Source organism: Geotrypetes seraphini, chromosome 1 (assembly GCF_902459505.1).
Source record: "Geotrypetes seraphini chromosome 1, aGeoSer1.1, whole genome shotgun sequence".
NCBI lineage: Eukaryota > Metazoa > Chordata > Amphibia > Gymnophiona > Dermophiidae > Geotrypetes > Geotrypetes seraphini.
In genome coordinates this window covers 61593569-61614947 of record NC_047084.1, presented here as the reverse complement: position 1 = coordinate 61614947, position 21379 = coordinate 61593569, and the positions used below count along the sequence as shown (strand labels likewise).

Below are 21379 nucleotides of genomic sequence, written 5' to 3'. Positions count from 1 at the left end.
TTACAGACCAGTAAGTCTCACATCAATAGTGTGTAAACTCATGGAAACTCTACTTAAAGGCAAATTAGACACGATATTGGATGAGGGAAATCTGAGGGATCCCTGTCAACATGGATTCACTAGGGGCAGGTCATGCCAATCCAATCTCATCAGCTTCTTTGACTGGGTGACAGGAAAACTAGACTCGGGAGAGTCTCTGGACATAGTGTACTTGGATTTCAGTAAAGCTTTTGACAGTGTCCCGCACCGTAGACTATTAAACAAGATGAAATCAATGGGGTTGGATGAGAAACTAACTGCATGGGTCAATGATTGGCTGAGTGGAAGACTTCAGAGGGTGGTGGTCAACGGCACCCTCTCTGAGACATCGGAGGTGACTAGCGGAGTGCCGCAGGGATCAGTACTGGGACCATCCCTTTTCAACATATTCATAAGGGACTTGACCCGGGGGCTTCAGGGAAAAGTAGCACTGTTCGCCGACGACGCCAAACTGTGTAACATAGTAAGTGAAAGCAACCTCAAGGATAATATGACGCAGGATCTGATCACGTTGGAAAACTGGTCCTCGACATGGCAGCTGGGCTTCAACGCAGAAATCCATGCAGAACATACACCTTGAATGGAGAAGCACTAGCTAGGACTTCAGAAGAACGGGACTTGGGAGTAATCATCAGTGCAGACATGAAGGCTGCCAAACAAGTAGAGAAGGCCTCGTCCAAGGCAAAGCAAATGATGGGATGTATCAAGAGAAGCTTCGTCAGCCACAAACTTGAAGTCATAATGCCACTGTACAGAGCCATGGTGAGACCTCATCTGGAATACTGTGTGCAATTCTGGAGGCCACATTACCGTAAAGATGTGCTTCGAGCCGAGTCGGTCCAGCGGATGGCCACTAGAATGGTCTCCGGACTCAAGGGTCTCTCATACGAAGAAAGACTGGGCAAATTGCAGCTCTATACTCTAGAGGAACGCAGGGAAAGGGGTGACATGATTGAGACATTTAAATACGTCCCAGGTCGTGTAGAGCTGGAAGACGACATATTCGTTCCCAAGGGATCCTCGGTCACAAGGGGGCACCCGCTTAAACTTAGAGGAGGGAAATTTAGTAGTGACACCAGGAAGTACTTCTTCACAGAAAGGGTGGTGGATCATTGGAACAAACTTCCGGTGCAGGTGATCAAGGCCACCAGCGTGCTCGACTTTAAGAATAAATGGGACATCCAGTGGGATCCCTACGAAGGTCGAGCTAAGGAACTAAGTCATATGCACTCAGACTTAATGGGGTGGGTCAGTAGAGTGGGCAGACTTGATGGGCTGTAGCCCTTTTCTGCCGTCATCTTTCTATGTTTCTATGTTTATACCTACACCACACTAGCCATAAGAACATGCTTAACATGAATAACCCCCCAAGGACAACAGGGCCACCTACAAAAACTAGCAGGGAGAGCAACAGAGTCTCAGACCCTAGCAGGAAAAAAATGCAGGAAAACTGGGGGCCAACAGGGCGGCGACAACAAGAACACCATCGAGGCCAATCCCAGGGCCCCAGCAGCACTCAGGGTTACTGCCAACAGAACCCACCAACTGGAAGGTACAGAAGAATAGTGAGGTCCCACCACCGCAGCACAGGGTGGTGCAGGGCAATCGGAGAGGCCCGCTGGATTCCACCACCTCCGGTCCCAGCAGGCACACCATCCACACCCACTAGGTAGGAAAAAGTTGGGCGTGTGGCGCCACCAGCCCTCTGTTCACATCAGCTCTCGCCATAGCACAGCCCAATCCCACCACTGCGAGCCATGGAATCGAGGGCGACATACTCATGCGGATAAAAAACTGGTCGACAGATAGGAAACAGAGAGTGGATGTAAATGGACAATACTCAGACTGGAAAAGCGTCATGAGTGGAGTGCCGCAGGGTTCAGTGCTTGGGTCCATGCTCTTCAACATATTTATAAACGAACTGGAAATTGGTACCATGAACGAGGTATAAAAGTATGGCATTGCTCAGCCATCTTAGCAGAGAAATCCTGGAAGATCATAATCCGGGCGCCCTCATACAGTAAGCAAAAAACAAATTCAGTTGAAAATTAAACACGAGTAGAGAAGACAGGTTCCTACCATCTCGCTTGTAGAGAGACAACTGAGGAATTGGAGGACAACCCAGAAGGATGGGAGGAGTAGCAAAATAACGCTAATGGAGGATCTCTACAATAATTCTCACAAGATAGGTTGACTACCTAAAGGTTGAGGTTCTGTCGAACTAGAAAAAAGAGATTATGTCCTTACCTTGATAATATCTTTTCCAGTAGATAGGCGAGTCATTCTAGACATGTGGGTTATCTCCCAATGGCCGTGAGCCATCTGAAGAAGGCAGTCCTGATTTTTTTCTGTGACTCTCCTCTACTTCACAGGAAGCTCTACCGTCACCTGTAGTTAATACCCAAGCACAAAGAGCTCCACCGACAGTATGTGAAGTAGAGACACCAATGGGAACATTCCCAAGAATTAACCATTCTGCTCAACGAAGAAACATTAGAACAACAAACTCTAAACAGCCAACAGAAGCATCAAAGGAGTTCAGGAAGGACCCATGTATGCTATTTAAACATATATACAGAGTTCTTCAAGGCCCAAAAAAGGGCTGACTGGCATCCAAGAAACAAACGGAGATGCATAAGCAGTAAGAGACAGTGGACAGGCGCAGGAAGGACAGGGCGGGAGTCTAGACTGATGCACCTATATATTTTTCCAGTGCAATAGGTGAGTCATTCAAGACATGTGAGATGTACAAAAGAAGCTCACAAATCTAGGGCGGGTAGGCTGACTGTACCAGACCCAAAGGCAAAGTCCTGTATCGCTGACGCATCCACTCTATAAAATTTGGCAAACGTGTGCAAAGTGGACCAGGTCGCGGTCCTATAAACCTCCTCAGTGGAGACTGCTCTGGCTTCAGCCCACAAAGAAGCCATACTCCTGGTGGAATGCACCTTAACACAAATGGGAGACTATTTACCAGAAAGAATATAGGCCAATGAAATGGCCCTACAGATCCATCTGGAAATCGTGGCTTTGGAAGCAGGAGCGCCATGCTTGGCAGAATGAGTCAGCACAATCAGATGGTCAGAGAGACAAAACTCGTTAGTGGCTTCCAGAGAGCGCAGCAGAACTCTACGAACATCCAATTTTCTCAAAATACAGTCTTGCTTCTTTGAACCAGTAGGTTGATAAACGGGTTAATACATTTCCTGATTAATATGGAATGCAGAAAGAAGGAACCATGCGCAAGAAAATCCCAGTCTCCGAGATTCTCAGGAAAGGCTCTCTAAAAAAAAGAGCTTAGCTCCGAGACACGTCGCACAGAAGTAAAGGCGACTTGAAAAACTGTCTTGAGCATCAAGTCTAAGAGAGATGCATCTTTCTGCGGCTCAAACAGAGCTAGAGTGAAACCAGACAGAGCCATATTAAGCTCCCACAAAAGGAACGGTAGCTTGATAGGTGGTCTAATGCGAAGAGCACCTTTCAGAAATCTGGCCACATTAGGATGAGATGCAAGCAAAGGATAACAATCCCGAGCGCTGAAACAAGAGAGCCCAGTGACGTGCAACCGAAGGGAAACCACTGTGAGGCCCTTGTCAAGGCCTGCATAGAGAAAAGCTAATACCACTGAAACAGGAGCGAAATGGCTCTACTTTCCTGATCACACCAATGCTGAAAAGTCTTCCACGACTTAACATAGACAGATACAGTAGTTAAATTCTTAGACTGGAGAAGAGTAGCAATGATAACATCAGAATATCCTTTGAACTTTAATGCTCCATGCTCAATAGCCATGCCATAAGAGCAAAGCAATCCAGATCCTCCATGCAGACCGGACCCTGAGCAAGAAGGTCAGGAGGGGCACGCAACCAAAGATCACGACCTATGCAAAGACACATAAGATCTGCGTACAACAGCTTGCGAGGTCAGTCCGGAATCACCAGAATGACTCTTACTTGATGGGACACAATCCATCGAATGACTCACCCTATCCTGAGCCAGGGAGGAAAATAATACAGTAAAACTCCCTGCGGCCACAGCTGCACCAGAACATCGAGATCCTTGCTTCCAGGTTTGGATCTTCAATTGAAGAATCGATCTGTCTTCTTGTTCTTCGCAATTACCATGAGGTCGAAGAGAGATCTGTCCCAGCACTGCACTATGAACTGGAACACTGTGAGGAAAGAACTCACTCGCCAGGATCTAAGATCTCTCTGCTGAGGAAGACTGCTTGAATATTGTCAACTCCCACCCGAGAGCACATGGAGGTGATGTTCTGCCCACTTAAAGAGCAGGCGAGCTTCTAGAGTCAGGGCCAAGCTCCAGGTACTTCCCTGGTGATTGACATATGCCACCGCTATTGAATTTTTTGAGAAGATCCTGATTGCATGGCGCCCCAGAGTCTTCTTCAAAATCACCACAGCCATACGAATGGCCCACAGTTCCAACCGACTGACCGATCATTTCTTCTGGGAGAGAATTCAAAGTCCCTGAATGGGATAACAATTGCAAAGAGCACCCCAGTCCCTAAGACTGGCATCGGTCATCACAATCATCCAGGATGCATTCTGCAGCAGCATACCCCTGGAGAGGATCTGTGGAAGAAGCCACCAAGCCATACTAGTTCGAACTTCCAGAGTCCAAAGAAGAGGAGTTTGTAACACTTCTATCTGCAGAGCCCAGCGCGAGAGCAACACTTGTTAAAGAGGACACATGTGGTCCCTTGTCCAAGGAACCACATCTATCGTGGCCGCCATGGATCCCAGGACCTGGAGATAGTCCCACACTGACAGAGCTGCTTTATCCAAGAGGCAAGAAATCTGACAGCACAGCTTCCAAACAAGACCTCCAGGTATTCCAGTAACTGCATCGGGGTCAAATTTCATTTCTTGTAATTTACAATTCAACCCAGGTCTTCCAGGACCTAGATCATTTGATCTACCATGCGTCGACCCTCGAAGAACGAGAGGGTCCTAATAAACCAGTCTTCCAAGTAGGGATGTACCTGCAGCCCCATCTTGTGCAAATGGGCTGCCATGACCACCGTCATCTTGGTGGAAGTATGAGGAGCTGTTGTCAGGCCAAAAGGCAGAGCTGAAAACTGGTAATGATTTCCCAGAACATGAAATCAGCAAAACTTGCGGTGCGCTGGTAAAATTGGAATTTGCAAGTAAGCCTCTATGAGATTCAGAGTGTCGAGGAACTCTCCCAGGGCCACTGCTGCTAGAACAGACCGCACTATCTCCATGTGAAAAGGCAGGATCTTGAGCACTGCATTTACGTGAGTAAAGACCCAGGATGAGTCTCATATCATATGAGCCTTTGTCACAATAAAGTATAAGGAGTATCTGCTCAAGCCCTTAGGCGGTACCAGTTCTATGGCCTGAATATCCAACAATCTTTGCACAGTGGCTTGCAGTTTGACCACTCTGTCCAGGCGCCTGCTGGAGAGTCCAGAAACTAATCTGTTATAGGCCGGGCAAATTCCAGCTTATAGCTGGACTGAATAATATCCAGAACCCACTGGTCAGACAAGATGCGTTTCCAGGCCTGCAGGAATGCCGAGGGTTGCCCCCAAAATGTAGTGAGTTCTCCCTCAGCCTGGCATCATTGCGCCTTTTTGGCAGGAGTAGAACGGGAGCTCAGGCTGGTTACACCTGGAGCCTGAGAATCTCTGCCTATAGCCTGGGAAAATATCTGAGATGTGGCACTTGAATATGGGCAGAACTCCTGGAACCACAAAAATTAGAGCGTCCTGGAACTCTAGAGGTTCCGGGTCTGCTGTCAAGCAGGATATTAGGGCAATAGTCCACCACAGAATTCATGAGATCATCCAAGCCCTTGCCAACTAATTGCTTTTTGAAGGGAAACCTAGCCAGATTAGCTTTGGAGGTGGAATCACCAGCTCACTGTCTAATCCAGAGCATTCTGTGAGTAGAAATGGAATATGACGACAACTTACTCAAGACCCACATAAGGGCATACAGAGCGTCAGCTACATAATCTATTCCAGCCAAAAGAAGCCAAGGAGGAGGCTCCACAGCCTCATTCTCCAGAGTGCGCAGTCTGGACAAGCAAGCACGTGTGACAAAGGTTGCTGCTAAGGCAGCTTTGACTCCCAAAGCCATTGCATCAAAAAGTCTCCCAAAAACCACATTCACATTCACACTGAATGTCCTTGAGCACACCACCCTCACTGGGAAGGGAGGTGTACTTAGTCAGCTGCACAACCAAAGAGTCCACTTTAGGCTGACTAAAAAGCTGCTGGCATTCCTGTGGCATAGGTAGGGTTACCAGACGCCCGGATTTCCCCAGACGGCTTTTCAAAATCCAGCACTTTGTCTAGGTTTTGAAAAGCTTCCCCTGAAATTGTGTCAGGTAAGAGAGCATCCACGCATGAGCAGATAACATCACGTGCACGCGCGAGTGCATGTGACATCATTGCATCGCATCTGCGCATGCAAGGATGCCCTCCTGCCTGATCAGAGCAAGCAGCAGGGGTGGGGCTGGGGCAGGATTAGGGACAGGACTAGGGCGGGGATAGGCGAGTCTAGGGGGTTCAGATTTTACAAATGTAAAATCTGGCAACCCTAGCAATAGGGTACAGATGCGACATAGCTCTCACAACTTTGAGAACGCCTTCTGGAGAGTCCCTCTGCTCTAAGATCAGAATGCTTATATCAGGATACCAAGGAAATGTGGAAGACTGAGCTCTTACTCCACAAGGATTTCACTGCTCAAGCAGTAATTTTGAATCTGCATCGTTTCAGCAAAGTATCCCCTGAAGAAGGCGTCTTCTATACGCTGAAACTGGGATCCTTGTTGGGAAAGCACAGTTACTTACCGTAACAGGTGTTATCCAGGGACAGCAGGCAGATATTCTTAACACATGGGTGACGTCACCGACGGAGCCCTCGGTACGGACCTTTTTAACTAGAAGTTTCTAGTTGGCCGCACCGCGCATGCGCGAGTGCCTTCCCGCCCGACGGAGGAGTGCGTGGTCCCCAGTTAGGATAAGCCAGCTAAGAAGCCAACCCGGGGAGGTGGGTGGGACGTAAGAATATCTGCCTGCTGTCCCTGGATAACACCTGTTACGGTAAGTAACTGTGCTTTATCCCAGGACAAGCAGGCAGCATATTCTTAACACATGGGTGACCTCCAAGCTAACAAAGAGGGAGGTGGGATGGTTGGCCATTAGGAAAATAAATTTTGTAACACAGATTGGCCGAAGTGTCCATCCCGTCTGGAGAACGCATCCAGACAGTAGTGAGTAGTGAACGTGTGAACTGAGGACCAAGTGGCCGCCTTGCAGATTTCCTCGATGGGCGTGGAGCGGAGGAAAGCTACAGAAGCAGCCATAGCTCGGACTCTGTGGGCCGTGACAGTTCCTTCCAGTGAGAGACCGGCCCGAGCGTAGCAGAAAGCAATACAGGCAGCAAGCCAATTGGAAAGTGTCCGTTTGGAGACAGGATGACCCAAACGGTTGGGGTCGAAAGACAAAAAGAGCTGAGGGGCTGTTCGGTGAGCTCTGGTACGATCAAGATAGTAAGCAAGGGCACGCTTACAATCCAGCGTGTGCAACGCCTGTTCCCCAGGATGCGAGTGAGGCTTAGGGAAGAAGACGGGTAGCACAATGGACTGGTTGAGGTGAAAAGCTGAGACCACCTTGGGAAGGAATTTAGGGTGGGTACGCAGAACAACCTTGTCATGGTGGAAAACAGTGAAAGGTGGGTCGGCAACCAGTGCATGCAGTTCGCTAACCCTCCTGGCAGAGGTGATGGCAATTAGGAAAAGCACCTTCCAGGTAAGAAGCCTGAGAGAAGTTGTGGCAAGAGGCTCAAACGGAGGTTTCATGAGAGCTGAGAGAACCACATTCAGGTCCCAGACGACAGGGGGAGGCTTGAGAGGCGGTTTGATGTTGAAGAGCCCTCTCATAAATCTGGAAACCAGCGGATGAGCCGTGAGGGGTTTTCCGAGAATAGGCTCGTGAAACGCAGTGATGGCACTGAGGTGGACTCTGATGGAGGTGGTTTTGAGGCCAGCGTTGGACAGCGAGAGCAAATATTCCAAGACAGTTTCCACCACCAAAGAGGTGGGTTCTTGATGATGCCGGAGACACCACGAGGAGAATCTGGTCCACTTCTGATGGTAACATTGGAGAGTGGCCGGTTTCCTGGAGGCGTCCAAGATGAGGCGGACCGGTTGAGATAGATTCTCCGGAGAGGTCAGCCCGAGAGAAACCAAGCTGTCAGGTGGAGGGAAGACAGATTGGGGTGCAGTAGAGACTGATGCTGCTGTGTAAGTAGAGTAGGAAACACAGGAAGAGGAATGGGCTCCCTGGAGCTGAGTTGGAGCAGGAGGGAGAACCAGTGTTGACGAGGCCACCGAGGGGCGATGAGAATCATGGTGGCGTTGTCCTTGCGGAGTTTGGACAAGGTCCGCAACATCAGAGGAAGTGGAGGGAAGGCATAGAGGAACCGATCCCTCCAGTCGAGCAGGAATGCATCCGGTGCCAGACGGTGAGGAGAAAAGAGTCTGGAACAGAATTGGGGCAGCTGATGGTTGTGAGGTGCTGCAAAGAGGTCCACCTGCGGAGTGCCCCATCGAGCAAAGATGGAGAGCAGAGTCGGAGGGTCCAACGTCCACTCGTGAGGTTGAAGGATACGGCTGAGATTGTCGGCCAGAGAGTTCTGTTCGCCCTGGATATAGACCGCCCTGAGGAAGAGATTGCGGTCCGTGGCCCAGGTCCAGATGCGCAGAGCCTCCAAACAAAGGGGGCGAGATCCGGTGCCGCCCTGCTTGTTTATGTAGTACATGGCGACTTGATTGTCTGTGCACAGGAGGAGGACTTGAGGGCAGAGAAGATGTTGGAAAGCCTTGAGGGCGTAGAACATGGCTCTGAGTTCCAGGAAATTTATGTGATGACGACGCTCCTGTGGGGTCCAAAGTCCCTGGGTGCGTAGGTCGCCTAGGTGAGCTCCCCATGCGTAGGGGGACGCATCGGTGGTGATGATCATAGAGTGAGGGGGCAGATGAAAGAGTAGACCCCTGGAAAGATTTGAGGAGTTCAACCACCATTGGAGAGATTGCTGAAGAGATGATGTCACAGAGATGGGATGAGAAAGAAGATCTGTAGTCTGTGACCATTGGTTGGCGAGAGTCCATTGAGGTGTCCTGAGGTGGAGTCGCGCCAGAGGAAGGACATGCACCGTCGAGGCCATGTGACCCAGGAGGACCATCATCTGTCGGGCAGGAATGGAGGGATGCATGAGTACCTGACGGCAGAGATGGAGCAGGGTCTGCTTGCGATCTGAGGGGAGAAAGGCCCTCATCAGCGTGGTGTCCAGGACTGCTCCGATGAATTGAAGTCGCTGGGTGGGAAGCAGATGCGACTTGGGGTAGTTGATCTCGAACCCCAGGAGGTGGAGGAGAGAGATGGTGTGATGAGTAGCTTGTAGCACGAGTTGAGATGAAGGTGCTTTCACCAACCAATCGTCCAAGTAGGGGAACACCTGGAGGTTGTGAGACCTGAGGAAGGCCGCCACCACTATCAGGCATTTGGTGAAGACTCTGGGGGAGGAAGCGAGGCCAAATGGTAGTACTTTGTACTGGTAGTGGTGGTGTAGTACCTGGAACCGCAGGTAGCGGCGAGAGTTCTGATGGATGGAGATGTGAGTGTAGGCCTCTTTGAGGTCCAGGGAACATAGCCAGTCGTGTTGAGAAAGAAGAGGGTAAAGTGTGGCAAGGGAGAGCATCCTGAACTTTTCCTTGACCAGACACTTGTTGAGGTCCCTGAGATCGAGAATGGGACGGAGGTCTCCCGTCTTTTTGGGTACAAGGAAGTAGCGGGAGTAGAATCCCTGACCCCTTTGATCTGGAGGTACTTCTTCGATGGCATTGAGAAGGAGGAGGGATTGAACCTCCCTCAGGAGGAGGGGGGTTTGAGAGGAGTGAGAAGCAGACTCTACGGGAAGGTTGTCCGGTGGAAGAGTCTGGAAGTTGAGAGAGTAGCCGTGGCGGATGATGTTGAGGACCCACTGGTCTGACGTGATGACTTCCCAACGGCTTGAGAAAATGGTGAGACGACCCCCTATAGGCTGTGGAAGAGGCAGCGAGGGTGGATGACTGGCTATGCCCTGGAGAGAAGAGTCAAAAGGGCTGAGATTGTTTAGCAGGCTGAGAAGGCTTAGAGGGTTGAGTGGCCTGAGATCGAGCCTGGGCATGGTGCTGCTGTTGACGGGGTCGCCGAGATTGTTGAGGAGGCGGATTGAGTGGCCTGGCTGAGAACCTCCGCTGGTAAGATGATTGAGGCCGATAGGGTCGAGCAGGCGGAGCCTTCTTTTTCGGCTTGATTAGGGTGTCCCACCTGGTCTCATGGGCCGAGAGTTTCTGGGTGGTGGAATCCAGTGACTCTCCAAAGAGTTCATCCCCGAGACAGGGGGCGTTGGCCAAACGATCCTGGTGGTTGATGTCCAGGTCGGAGACTCTGAGCCAGGCTAATCGACGCATGGCTACGGCCATGGCAGAGGCCCGAGAGGTGAGCTCGAAGGAGTCGTATATTGAGCGGACCATATATTTTCGCATCTGGAGAAGACCAGAGATGTGTTGTTGGAATAACGGGACCTTGCGTTCAGGAAGGTACTTCTGGAGGGCAGACAGTTGTTGGACCAAATGTTTCAGATAGAAAGAAAAATGGAAGGAATAGTTGTTTGCCCTGTTGGCAAGCATGGCATTCTGGTAAAGCCTCTTGCCAAACTTGTCCATGGTCTTACCTTCTCTGCCAGGAGGGGTAGAGGCATAGACACTGGAGCCCTGAGTCTTTTTTAAGGTGGATTCCACCAGAAGGGACTCATGGGGCAATTGAGATTTGTCGAATCCAGGAATAGGAATGACACGGTAAAGGTTGTCCAGTTTACGGGGGGCTCCCGGTACCGTGAGGGGATTTTCCAAGTTTTTATAGAACGTTTCCCGTAGGATGTCATGCACGGGAAGCTTGAGGAACTCCTTAGGAGGTTGCTCAAAGTCTAAGGCCTCTAGAAAGGCCTGAGACTTTTTTGAGTCAGATTCTAGAGGAAGTGACAGGGCAGCAGACATTTCTCTCAGAAATTTAGAAAAAGAGGACTGCTCTGGTTTGGAGGTGGCATCGGGTGCCGATGGTTCCTCATCAGATGAGGAGGGATCCTCCTCGGTACCGAGAGGAGTGTCCTCCCATAAGTCAGGGTCCCTGACCTCTGGTGCATGTCGAGACACCGGGGTGGAGGGCGCGGTATGGCGAGTCTTGGACAAAGACTTTCCAGAGCGCACCGAAACGGTACCAGGGGAGGACGACCGGCGTCTATCTCGGTCCCGAGAAGAGTGCCGTACCGCCTGGTGCCGAGGAGGATCCAATGTGGCCTGAGAATGAACCACTGGATCGCCATGAAGTTGTTGGGCCGAAAGGATCGGCATGGAGGTGTTCACCGGTACCGAAGGGGTGGACACCGGGGGCTCGGTACGGGGCTCGGGCCAGTCTGGTACCGGAAGGAGCGGTGCCAGGATAGTGGGCAACAGTTGTTCAAGTTGTTTCTTCAACTGCTCCTGGAGTTGAGCCTTTAAGATGGCCGAGATACGGTCATCGAGGGGTGGCATCGGAACCGCTTTCTTTTTCTTCGGTTCCTTAGATGCCGCTCCACGCCCCGGCGATGAGGAGGCCGATGATGAGGCACTCACCGAGATCGGGGCGGAGCGTTTGCGGGACCGGTGCGATGCCGGTAAGGACGGTGTCGCCACCGTAGCTGGAGGGCGCTCGAGGGAAGAGGAAGGCTTCTTAGCCGGCTTACCTGGCGCCAGCGGCGCCGATGCGGGGTCGGTCGGTGTCGAGGTCGACGGTGCCGATTTTTGAGGTACCGCCGTTGAAGGTGAGGAGTCCATCGCCGACTCGGTACCGAAGAGAAGAGTTTGTTGGATTCTTCGGTTTTTAAGAGTTCTCTTTTTTAGAGTGGCACAGCGGGTGCAGGAATCCGCCCGATGCTCCGGACCCAGACACTGCAAACACCAATTGTGTGGGTCAGTTAAGGAGATCGGGCGTGCACACCGCTGGCACTTCTTAAAACCGACCTGCGGGGGCATGAAGGGGAAGATAGCCTCCGCAAAATCGAAGCCCGAGGCCTGTATACTGGCAACAGGCCCCGCCGGGGCAAAACGAAAGAAAAAGGGAAAAAGCAAAGTTTTTTTTTTTTTTTTTTTTTTGCAAATCAAAGAAAAAATAAACCCGAAGGTAAAGAAAGAAAAAATAAGGAAAAAAGCGCGAGCGGGAAGGCAAAAAAGTGGTTTCAACGGCCGTTGAAAAAACACACGCGTCTTCTTCGCTCCGCGGAAACGAAGAAACTGGGGACCACGCACTCCTCCGTCGGGCGGGAAGGCACTCGCGCACGCGCGGTGCGACCAACTAGAAACTTCTAGTTAAAAAGGTCCGTACCGAGGGCTCCGTCGGTGACGTCACCCATGTGTTAAGAATATGCTGCCTGCTTGTCCTGGGATAACTACTGTTTCTAATAAAGACTTGCTTTGGTTGTAAAGACATTCCCCTTGTCTTTCTTTGTTGTATTGCTTTTATCTCAAGACGAGGGGCTCTTCTGTTTTGCCCACTGGGAGATAACCTACATGTCTAGAATGACTCACCTATTGCACTGGAATAGAATGTATGCTGCAATTCTTTTGTGCTTCTGATGATGTGATATTGACAACATAAATGACAAAGTAAAATGTTACACTGCTCAAATTTTCCTAATTACAAATATACTAACATAATAATTAACTACAAGGATCGATTACAAAAAAAAAATGTGGCTTAACCCAATAAATGAGATTGTTTATATCAAAACCTAGACGCTTTTTGCTCCTATTTGCATATTTAATATAAGATCTTTCACATACCTCAACAATTGTTACTTTTGCTGCTTTGCACATTGGTTGATTAAAATTTCTTGCAGTCTTCCTATTAAGATAATAAGTAAATAAATAAGAGAAGACAGAAGTAATACAAACATTCAATTCACACTATTTTTGTTCTTCTAGAAGAGGTTGTAAAATAGTATGCATATTTATTACTTGCTATTTTACGTATTGTGATATGAAGCCTATACCTGCTAGGAGTGTCCCTAGAGCAGTGCACAGATCTAAACCAGGCCCTACTCAAATACCCATATTTAAACCTTATCCCGAGCCCATAGATGACTTTCCTTCTTTGTCCTGTAGAGGGAGCGGGAGAGCAGGAGTGCAGAGTTCCCATCCCCCTCAGAATCCCAGGATGATTACCCGGAAATCATTTCCTCCTGAGGGTTTGGGGCGGGGCTGCAGACTGCTAACCCTGAGAACTAAAGCTTTTTGAGAATCAGAGGCGGGAGGAACAGGAGCAGGACAGGCCACAGCGCTCAGGGCTGAGAGCTCTTGATAGCAACCTCCAGAATCCATGGAGTTGACAGAGGCTGGGGAAGAAATACCTCTTAGTTTACTGGAGGAACCGCATGCCATGGAGCTGGAGCTGATCCCTGAGACAAATGCTGAGTTGCCTAATGAGGTTATTCCCATGGAAGTTTGCTATATATAAAGCAAGTAACCGACTCTGTTGCTGTGAGTACTTCAAGTTTGTCTTTGCTGATTTGTTTGCAAATGCTGGATATCTCTGTACCAGCTGAAGAGTGAAGAAGCTCTTTTGTTGAACTGTGCAAGGACTTCATTTTGATTTTGATTTTTTTCTTCTGTAAGTTTATTGTTCTTTCCCTGGTGGGGGAAAGTGGACTGTAGCAGTCAGAGGCAGTGGGGTTTGCCCCGTGTTTATTGTGGTGGGATAGTGGGCCTAGTTACTGACAATTTAAAACCACACGGAGCACACTGAATGACCAGCACGTTGCTGCTGAAGAAGTCGGTGCGGCTGCACTGACTTAGGCTGAATTGGTACAGCCCTGGAATTTATTGTTTTAGTTTGGAGTTTTTCTTTCTTTTGTTACTTACACTTTTTGGATTGTGAAGTGAATGTGGACTCAACTCTGCTGGGGAAGATTTTTGCTGTATTTTTTTTTTAATTCCCTTTATTTGATTCACCCACAGAGACTATTATCTTATATAAGATTTGACAATAGTGACTTTGAGCCTATGTTCTTGAACAGAATCATCCTGACAAGCTTTCTGTTATTTTTGAAGAATAAAGTTTCTGTTTTCGCTGAAGAAGTGCTTATCTGGTTGAGTGGTGTTTCTTGTTCTAAATGTAATGTAATGTAATGTAATGTAATTTATTTCTTATATACCGCTACATCCGTTAGGTTCTAATAAATGCTATATTATTTTTCTCCTTGTGCTGCCCGCAGTGGCTCACAAGAGTTTTCTTGTACCGGTGACCCAAGACACCTTGCCTGGAACTTACCGGTTACAGTATAAAAGAAATTCTATTTGGAAGGATCATAATCAGATGTGCAAACTTTACAAAAAAAAAAAACCCCTTTTCAAAGTTCAGTTTGACAAACCTGCAAAAATTTATACTGGTTCATCAGTTTAGTAAGACCTCTCTAAACACAATTTTGATTTCCTCATGTAAGTACTTTATTTTGATTCAAGGTAGATATTATCTATTCCAGTAGATAGGGATGGTATGCTGAATCATAGGGTTATCTTTGCTGCCCCTTTCAGTTTGTACCAAAGCTGGTGACAGCTCTACAGAAAAAGATAAGAGAAGGAGTATGGGGAGTTCCTAGAAAATAGGTGTCTGATCTGCTCAGATCAACAATCACTGAAGAAACAGCAATGTAGTTAAAACATTAACAAGCCTCAAAGGAGCAATGAATCTAAGAAAATACAAGAAACAAACAGCCTAAACATTTATGGAGTTCAGTCATTCCTTCATTGTAATCTTCTATAGAGTCTCTTCCTAATCCAATAGACTGACTGACAATAACATCTTCGCTATGGAGCTGCCCATTAAGCTTGAATCAGAAAGCAGGTGCATCTGAAAATTTCTGGGTGGAGGATTCAGCATACCATCCTCATCAAGATAAGAACCTAATCTATTTTTCCAGTGCAATCGGGATGGTATACTGAACCATAAGGACATACCTAAGCAGTCCCCAATCTCTACAATGGGATAAATGAGCCTGCTCATAGTACTAAGGACCCAAAAGCAGCATCCTTCTGTGCTGCTATGTTCACCCTGTAGAATCTGGGGAAAGGTATGAAGGGAGGACCAGGTTGATAATCTACAAATCTCCTCTGGTCAAACTGTTGAATGCACCTCCACAGAGATAGGTGGCTGTTTGCCACAACCGATGTAGGATATTCAGTAGCTCTACGAATCCATCTAGAGATGGTTGCCTTGGAAGTGGGTCTGCCTCTTCTTACCGAATTGGTTCATGAAAAAAATGATCTGAGAGACAAAAATCAAGTCACCTCCAGGTAATGTAGAAGAACTTTCCCGACATCCAAAAACCTTTATAGCCTTGTCTTTCTTCTTGGACCCTATGGGGTCCAACCTAATCTCTTGGTTGACACGAAATGCCAAAAAAGACTTTCGGTAGGAAGGAATAAACACAAGGTTACTTCCACTTCTGGTTCTCTGTTCACCAGTGCTTGCAATTTTCAGACTCTCCTGGCAGATGCAATTGCCAACAAGAAAACTGCTTAGACCAAAAGATCCATGAGGTAGGCTTCCTGTAAGGGCTCATAAAGAACTCTGCTGACTCCTTCTAAAACTATATTAAGATTCCAGGATGGAAACGTGTCTCAAATTGGAGTCCGTAGTCTCGGGACACCCTTCAAGAACCTGACTATGTGTGGATGGGATGCTAGTGAAGCACTCTTCTCTCAGCTCTAGAAGCATGAGAGCCAAGCTACTTGAACTTTAAGGGACACCACTGCCAATCCTTTGTCAAGGCCCTCTTAAAGGAATGCCAGGAATAACAAGACTGGGGCATTGTCTGGCTCTAGATTTTCTCTGCTACACCAGCCCTGAAACGTCTTCCATGCCTTAGCATACGCCAAAACCATCGTTTACTTTTTAGCTCTAAGGAAAGTAGCAACGCGGGTGTAGCCCTGGAAATGTCTCTGAGAGGAAAAATCTGTGGATCCCTGATGACACCTGCTGGAGGAACAAAGCACTACAACCCCCTCCCAACATCCAGCAAAACTTGTTCACAGGGAGAGATTCAGGACAGTGCTCGGCAACATCTGTACCAACAAGAAGCTATTTGGCATTGTGGGAACCAGTTTTGAACACTCTTACCAACTGGCTTCGCAGTATAGTACTCTTCTCAATAGGCTAAGAATTTAATTGGTGACCAAGGCAATAAAAGGGGAGGGAGGGGACAGGAAGAGTACAAATGAAAAATCCATCCGCAGCACTTTTGAGAAAATAGGTAGAGGTTTTTGGACAGAGTGAGTTTTGCATAAAGATCCAACACAAAATCATTAAAATACCATAGTAAGTTTTGGCATAGGAGCACGCCATAGTAAATGAATCTTGCCTTGATGAACAAAATTAATCAAAACTGACAAAAAAATGGACCAAGGGCATTTTGGAAAAGTGCTCTTCAATTAGTTCTCATTTCAATTTTTTTTTTATTGTGTATGATTTGAAATATTCATTTGCAAGTTGATAAATTTTTATGTTTGAAAAGATGGATGTAACATTATCTTGGAATCTTAATAAAAGATGATTTTTTAAATAAAAATATGTGCATGCTTTGCAACTCTGCCTCTGCCCTGCCCAAATTATGCCTATATTTTACCACTGTGGTGCACACTCATATGCACATATAGGAGCTGTGCAGTTTTATTAAAGCCTTTTTTTTGCATGTGAAAAAGGCTTTATACATGGAATAACATTATACTCCAATACAAGACTAAGTTTATCTCTCACAAATGTTTAACATAAGACTTCTTTTGTCAGACCTACCTAAATACAATATTTCCAGCACGATCTGCTTTCCATGCTTTTACAAGTGCAAAATCGCCTGTAATTGCTTGCTCCATAACAAACTGACGACCACCAAATTCTCTCACCTGTAAGGGACACATTAAGAGTGACATAGTGACATGCCCCATACGTTTAAAAAAAAAAAGTCTTTAACAAATCCACTCAAAAGTAGTTTTAACACAAGGCATACTTTGGTAGTTAATAAACAGTCATCCAGAATGCAAGAATGTGAGTATTGGATGATTAGGTTTTTACCTTCGATAATTTTCTGTTAGTCCCTGTAGGATTCCATACTCTAGGTGTTCAATCCCTTCCTTTCTGAGCATGTGCTCCTCCTATCTTAGAAAGAGAGTTAGAGCCCCTTACAATTCAGTCCCAAAGCCAAGCAACCATACTGGAACCAATCCATGACAAATAAGGGAGCACAGGGATACCTACCCGGCAACATAAACAATTTGTTAGGATCAGCTCTGCAAAATATAAAAACAAGTAATAAACAGGCAAAAGGCAACACAGAAGACATTGAGGAACAATATAGAATTAACCTGCTGTGTGCAACAAGCACCCACATGAAATAGCCATCGGCAAGATATATACTCACAGAAGAGCAAACTGCCCACAGGATCTGTTGACTGGCTGGAATATTCCAAAGCCTGTAAGGATAATAACCAAGGCAGAAAGAAAGCAGGCGATTCCGAACAACTGAGCTTATATAGAGAAGGCGGGTCGTATGGAATCCTACCGGGACTAACAGAAGGTAAAAACCTAATTTTCATTTCTGTTACGTTCCGTCCGGATTCCATGTCTGCATTTAGGGAGGGACAGAGATAGAAGAGACTGTCCACAATAGCAAGGTCCCAAAAGCAGCATCAGAGCGAGCTGCCAAATCCACTCAAAAACCAGGTAAAGGTATGAAGAAATGTCATCTGGATGACTCCGCCCATGAGGCAGCAACACAATTAGCCAAGTGGGCCATAAGAGACACTGGCGTCTGCTTACTTCGGATGATGTAAGTCACTGAAAAGGTCATACGAATCCAACAGGTGATCGAAGACTTAGAAGCCGGCCTATCTTGCCAAGACAGAGTGGTCAGGACAAAGAGATCAGACAGCCAAAAGTCATTAGTCTTTTCCATGTAAAGGAGCAAGACTCTCCTGACATCTAAGATCTGATACTTTCAGAGGCGGAGCTTAATCAAGATGGTGGCTGGTAGCTCATGCTGAGACGCTGCGGTGTGACTGGGGTAATTTTTTTTTACCTTTCGCTGATGGTGAAAAGGAAATCAAAGGTCCAGGTTTTCCCGGACCATTCCAGTACTCCAGTTGACCCGATGGAAGTCTTCGTCGAATGCGGAACCTGAACACCAGATCCGGAGTGTTCCTCGGCAGTGGGAGACGCACAGACTGAAGCGTCGGATCTCTCCATTGAGCGGAGTCCTCCAAGCCACCCGGGAGAGCCAGAGGGAGTATTGGAGGTGGAATCAGCTGAGGGTGTTCTCTTTCCAGCCCAACAGAGTGCCGGAATCAACTCTGGAGAGAGGCCTGAGAAGCTAGTGTTACAACTAAAGCGCTCGGAGAGAGAGAAGAAGCAGACCCCCGAAGTTTTACCTGAATTGAAGAGTACTTCTACTGAGGATACAGGTACTTTAATTCTACCAGTGGGTCCAGGAACTAAGCTTAAACCCTTGCAAAGACCCGAGGTCTTTAGCTTAGAAACATTATGGGATGCAATATCTAATTTACAGTTCTCTCTCGGGACCCAGATGCAGCAACTTACAGCACGCTACACAACAATGGTATCAGAAAATCTGGACATAAGATAGACTATATAAAGTGGAAAATAAAGTAGATGGACAAAAGAATAGATTAAAAGTAGTTGAAACACAAGCCTTAACCTGGTAAGGACAGTGGGAATCTCCACTTTAAAATAGAAATGTTGGAGAATGCGACTAGGAGATGTAATCTTCGTATTATAAATTTTCCAAAATTACTGTCTATGTCTGCACAGGATATGTTCAGAAAATACCTTACTGAATTTTGAAGGTGCCCGAGTCTTCCTATCAGCCTCTCACAAAAATGTATTATTTGCCTTCTAGAGTTAAAGCACAAAATCCAAACCAGCAGAATTTGTCTGCTGATAGTTTGGATTTAACTCATTTCCTAGAGAAGTTGGTTAGTGAAGTCCAGACTACTACTTCTACGCTGATGGTACAATTTGCTATTGATTCAGATAGGGAATGGATGCTTAAGCTTTTCTTTAAATATAAAAATGTTCCATTTATGTCAAAAGTTATTAGAATGTATCCTGACGTTTCACATTCAACCCAGAAGAGAAGAAAACAGTTTCTCATTTTGAGACCTCAGGCCTTGTAGTTGGGGTACCCCTGCAAATGCGTTATGGTTTATCAAGGTAATAGATATGTTTTCTTTGAACCTCAGCTGTCAAAAGTTGTCAAAGGGCAAAGTGAGTTTACTGCGTGAGATCTGCTACTTTAACAATAGTTCAATGAAGTAATGTTTGGGCTCTAGCCAGCCACATCTTTATTTTTCCTTTTTTATAATTACCAGTGGTTTATTTCAGTCAATTTGCAGTTCCGCCTTCCTTATGGGGGACTAACTATACAAGCTGAGGTACTTATTTCTTTGTTAAAATTGTGAAGATATATTTTGTATCTGTGAAAATACCAGTATTGTATTATTTCTTGTTGTTTTTGTTTTGTCAAAAAGTTAAAACGCATAAATAAAGAATTTAAAAAAAATAAAAAATCTGATCCTTTCGCTCCAATCCTATGGAGTGAAATGCAGGCAACTGAACCTTCTGTTTAACATGGAAATTGGAAACCACCTGCAATAGAAAAGAAGATACCGCATGGAGAACCACCCCTGCTTCTGTGAGCCGCAAAAAGGGTTCCCTGCACGAAAGAGCCTGATGTCCCAAAATACAACATGCTGAGACATTGGCGACCAGAAAGAGAGTCTTTATCGTCAGATCCAGAAGAGAAGCATCCTTCAGTGGCTCAAAAAGGGCTTCCACAAGGCCTTGCAGAACGATATTAAGATTCGACGTAGGGAAAGGATAACACAAGGGAGGACACAAGCAAAGCGCCCCTCTCAGAAACCTGGTTACATCAGGATGAGCAGTAAGCAAACTGGAACACTGTGGGTGGGACAAAGAGTACTATGGTCCCCTTCTGAAGTCCGGTGAGACTTGTTCACAGGAAGAGACCTAGGGCGGCGATCAGCAACACTAGCCAGGAGGTCATCTAGACCTTTCCCCAAAAAAGAAGCTGACTCTTGAACAGAAGTCCACTTAAAGTGGCCTTGGAGTCAAAGTCCCTAGCCCAATGACGGATCCAAAGAGATTGGCGTGCCAACACTGCATAAATAAGCTGAGACATTACGGAGAACTCTGATGAGCAGTTGCATTGGCTTCCAGTACAGCAAAGGGTTAAATTCAATGTTTTGTCCAATGTACATCAGACTTTATACCATAAAGCTCCAGAGTGTTTCCAAGACATGTTGAAGCTGTACTGTCCGTCAAGAGAGTTAAGGTCAGAATATGCAATGAGACTGACCCTTGATAGGGTGAGCACTATATCATATGTGCGAATAGGGTTGTCGATATTTTCAGTCATGGGTGTGAAGCTTTGGAATGGTTTGAAAGTGCAAATGTGTTTGTGTAAGACCAGGGATGGTTTTAAAAGAATTTTGAAGACATATTTATGTGTCAGATTTTATGTGAAGATTGAAGTATTCTATCTATTATATTCTGGGAGAGTTGAATGTTTGACGTATGTTTATTATATTTTGTATGCCGATTGTGCACTGCTTTGGCTTAAGGCAGTACAGTGGAACCTTGGTTTAGGAGCATAATTCGTTCCAGAAGTATGCTCGTAAACCAAAGTGCTCGTATATCAAAGCGAGTTTCCCCATAGGAATGAATGGAAACTGCTCCAAATGGCCAAACTTTAAGATCTTTGGATTCCCCAGTCGGATGAACTCAGACTGTAACCTCCACAACCACTAAACCTCTCTATACGACCAGGGACATTTAGATTACTGGTACAATCATTGATTTTATCTATCTTGGACTTCTGTAATATCATCTATTTAGGATCCCCCAAGAAAATCTTGAGAAGACTTAGGATAGTACAAAATGCGGCAGTCCGACAAATCTTTAGTTTAAATAAAAATGAACATGTCAGTCCCTACTACCATCTTCTGCACTGGTTGCCGTTGAAGACAAGAGTTCTGTTTAAGTTTTCCTGTATCTGCTTTAAACTGTTAATCAGGATTGTCTCCAACTTACCTTTTACCTCATTTTATAACCCGTTAAGAAAAACTAGAAGATCTTATCTATTCACCAATCCCAAGATAAACAATTGTAGATACAAGACTTTTT

The 21379-nt window shown here is 46.5% G+C and overlaps 1 protein-coding gene across 1 annotated transcript in view; it reads right to left on the bottom strand.

Annotated features, from left to right (window-relative positions):
* The window catches only part of OXCT1 (3-oxoacid CoA-transferase 1), a 283735-nt gene that overhangs the window by 176480 nt on the left and 85876 nt on the right, over positions 1-21379 (bottom strand). Inside the window, exons 6-7 of the mRNA XM_033932237.1 lie at positions 16958-17064; positions 12952-13012 (exon numbers count right to left, since the gene is read on the bottom strand). Coding sequence (XP_033788128.1) covers positions 12952-13012; positions 16958-17064 — 168 coding nt within the window. The remainder of the gene's footprint in view (positions 1-12951; positions 13013-16957; positions 17065-21379) is intronic.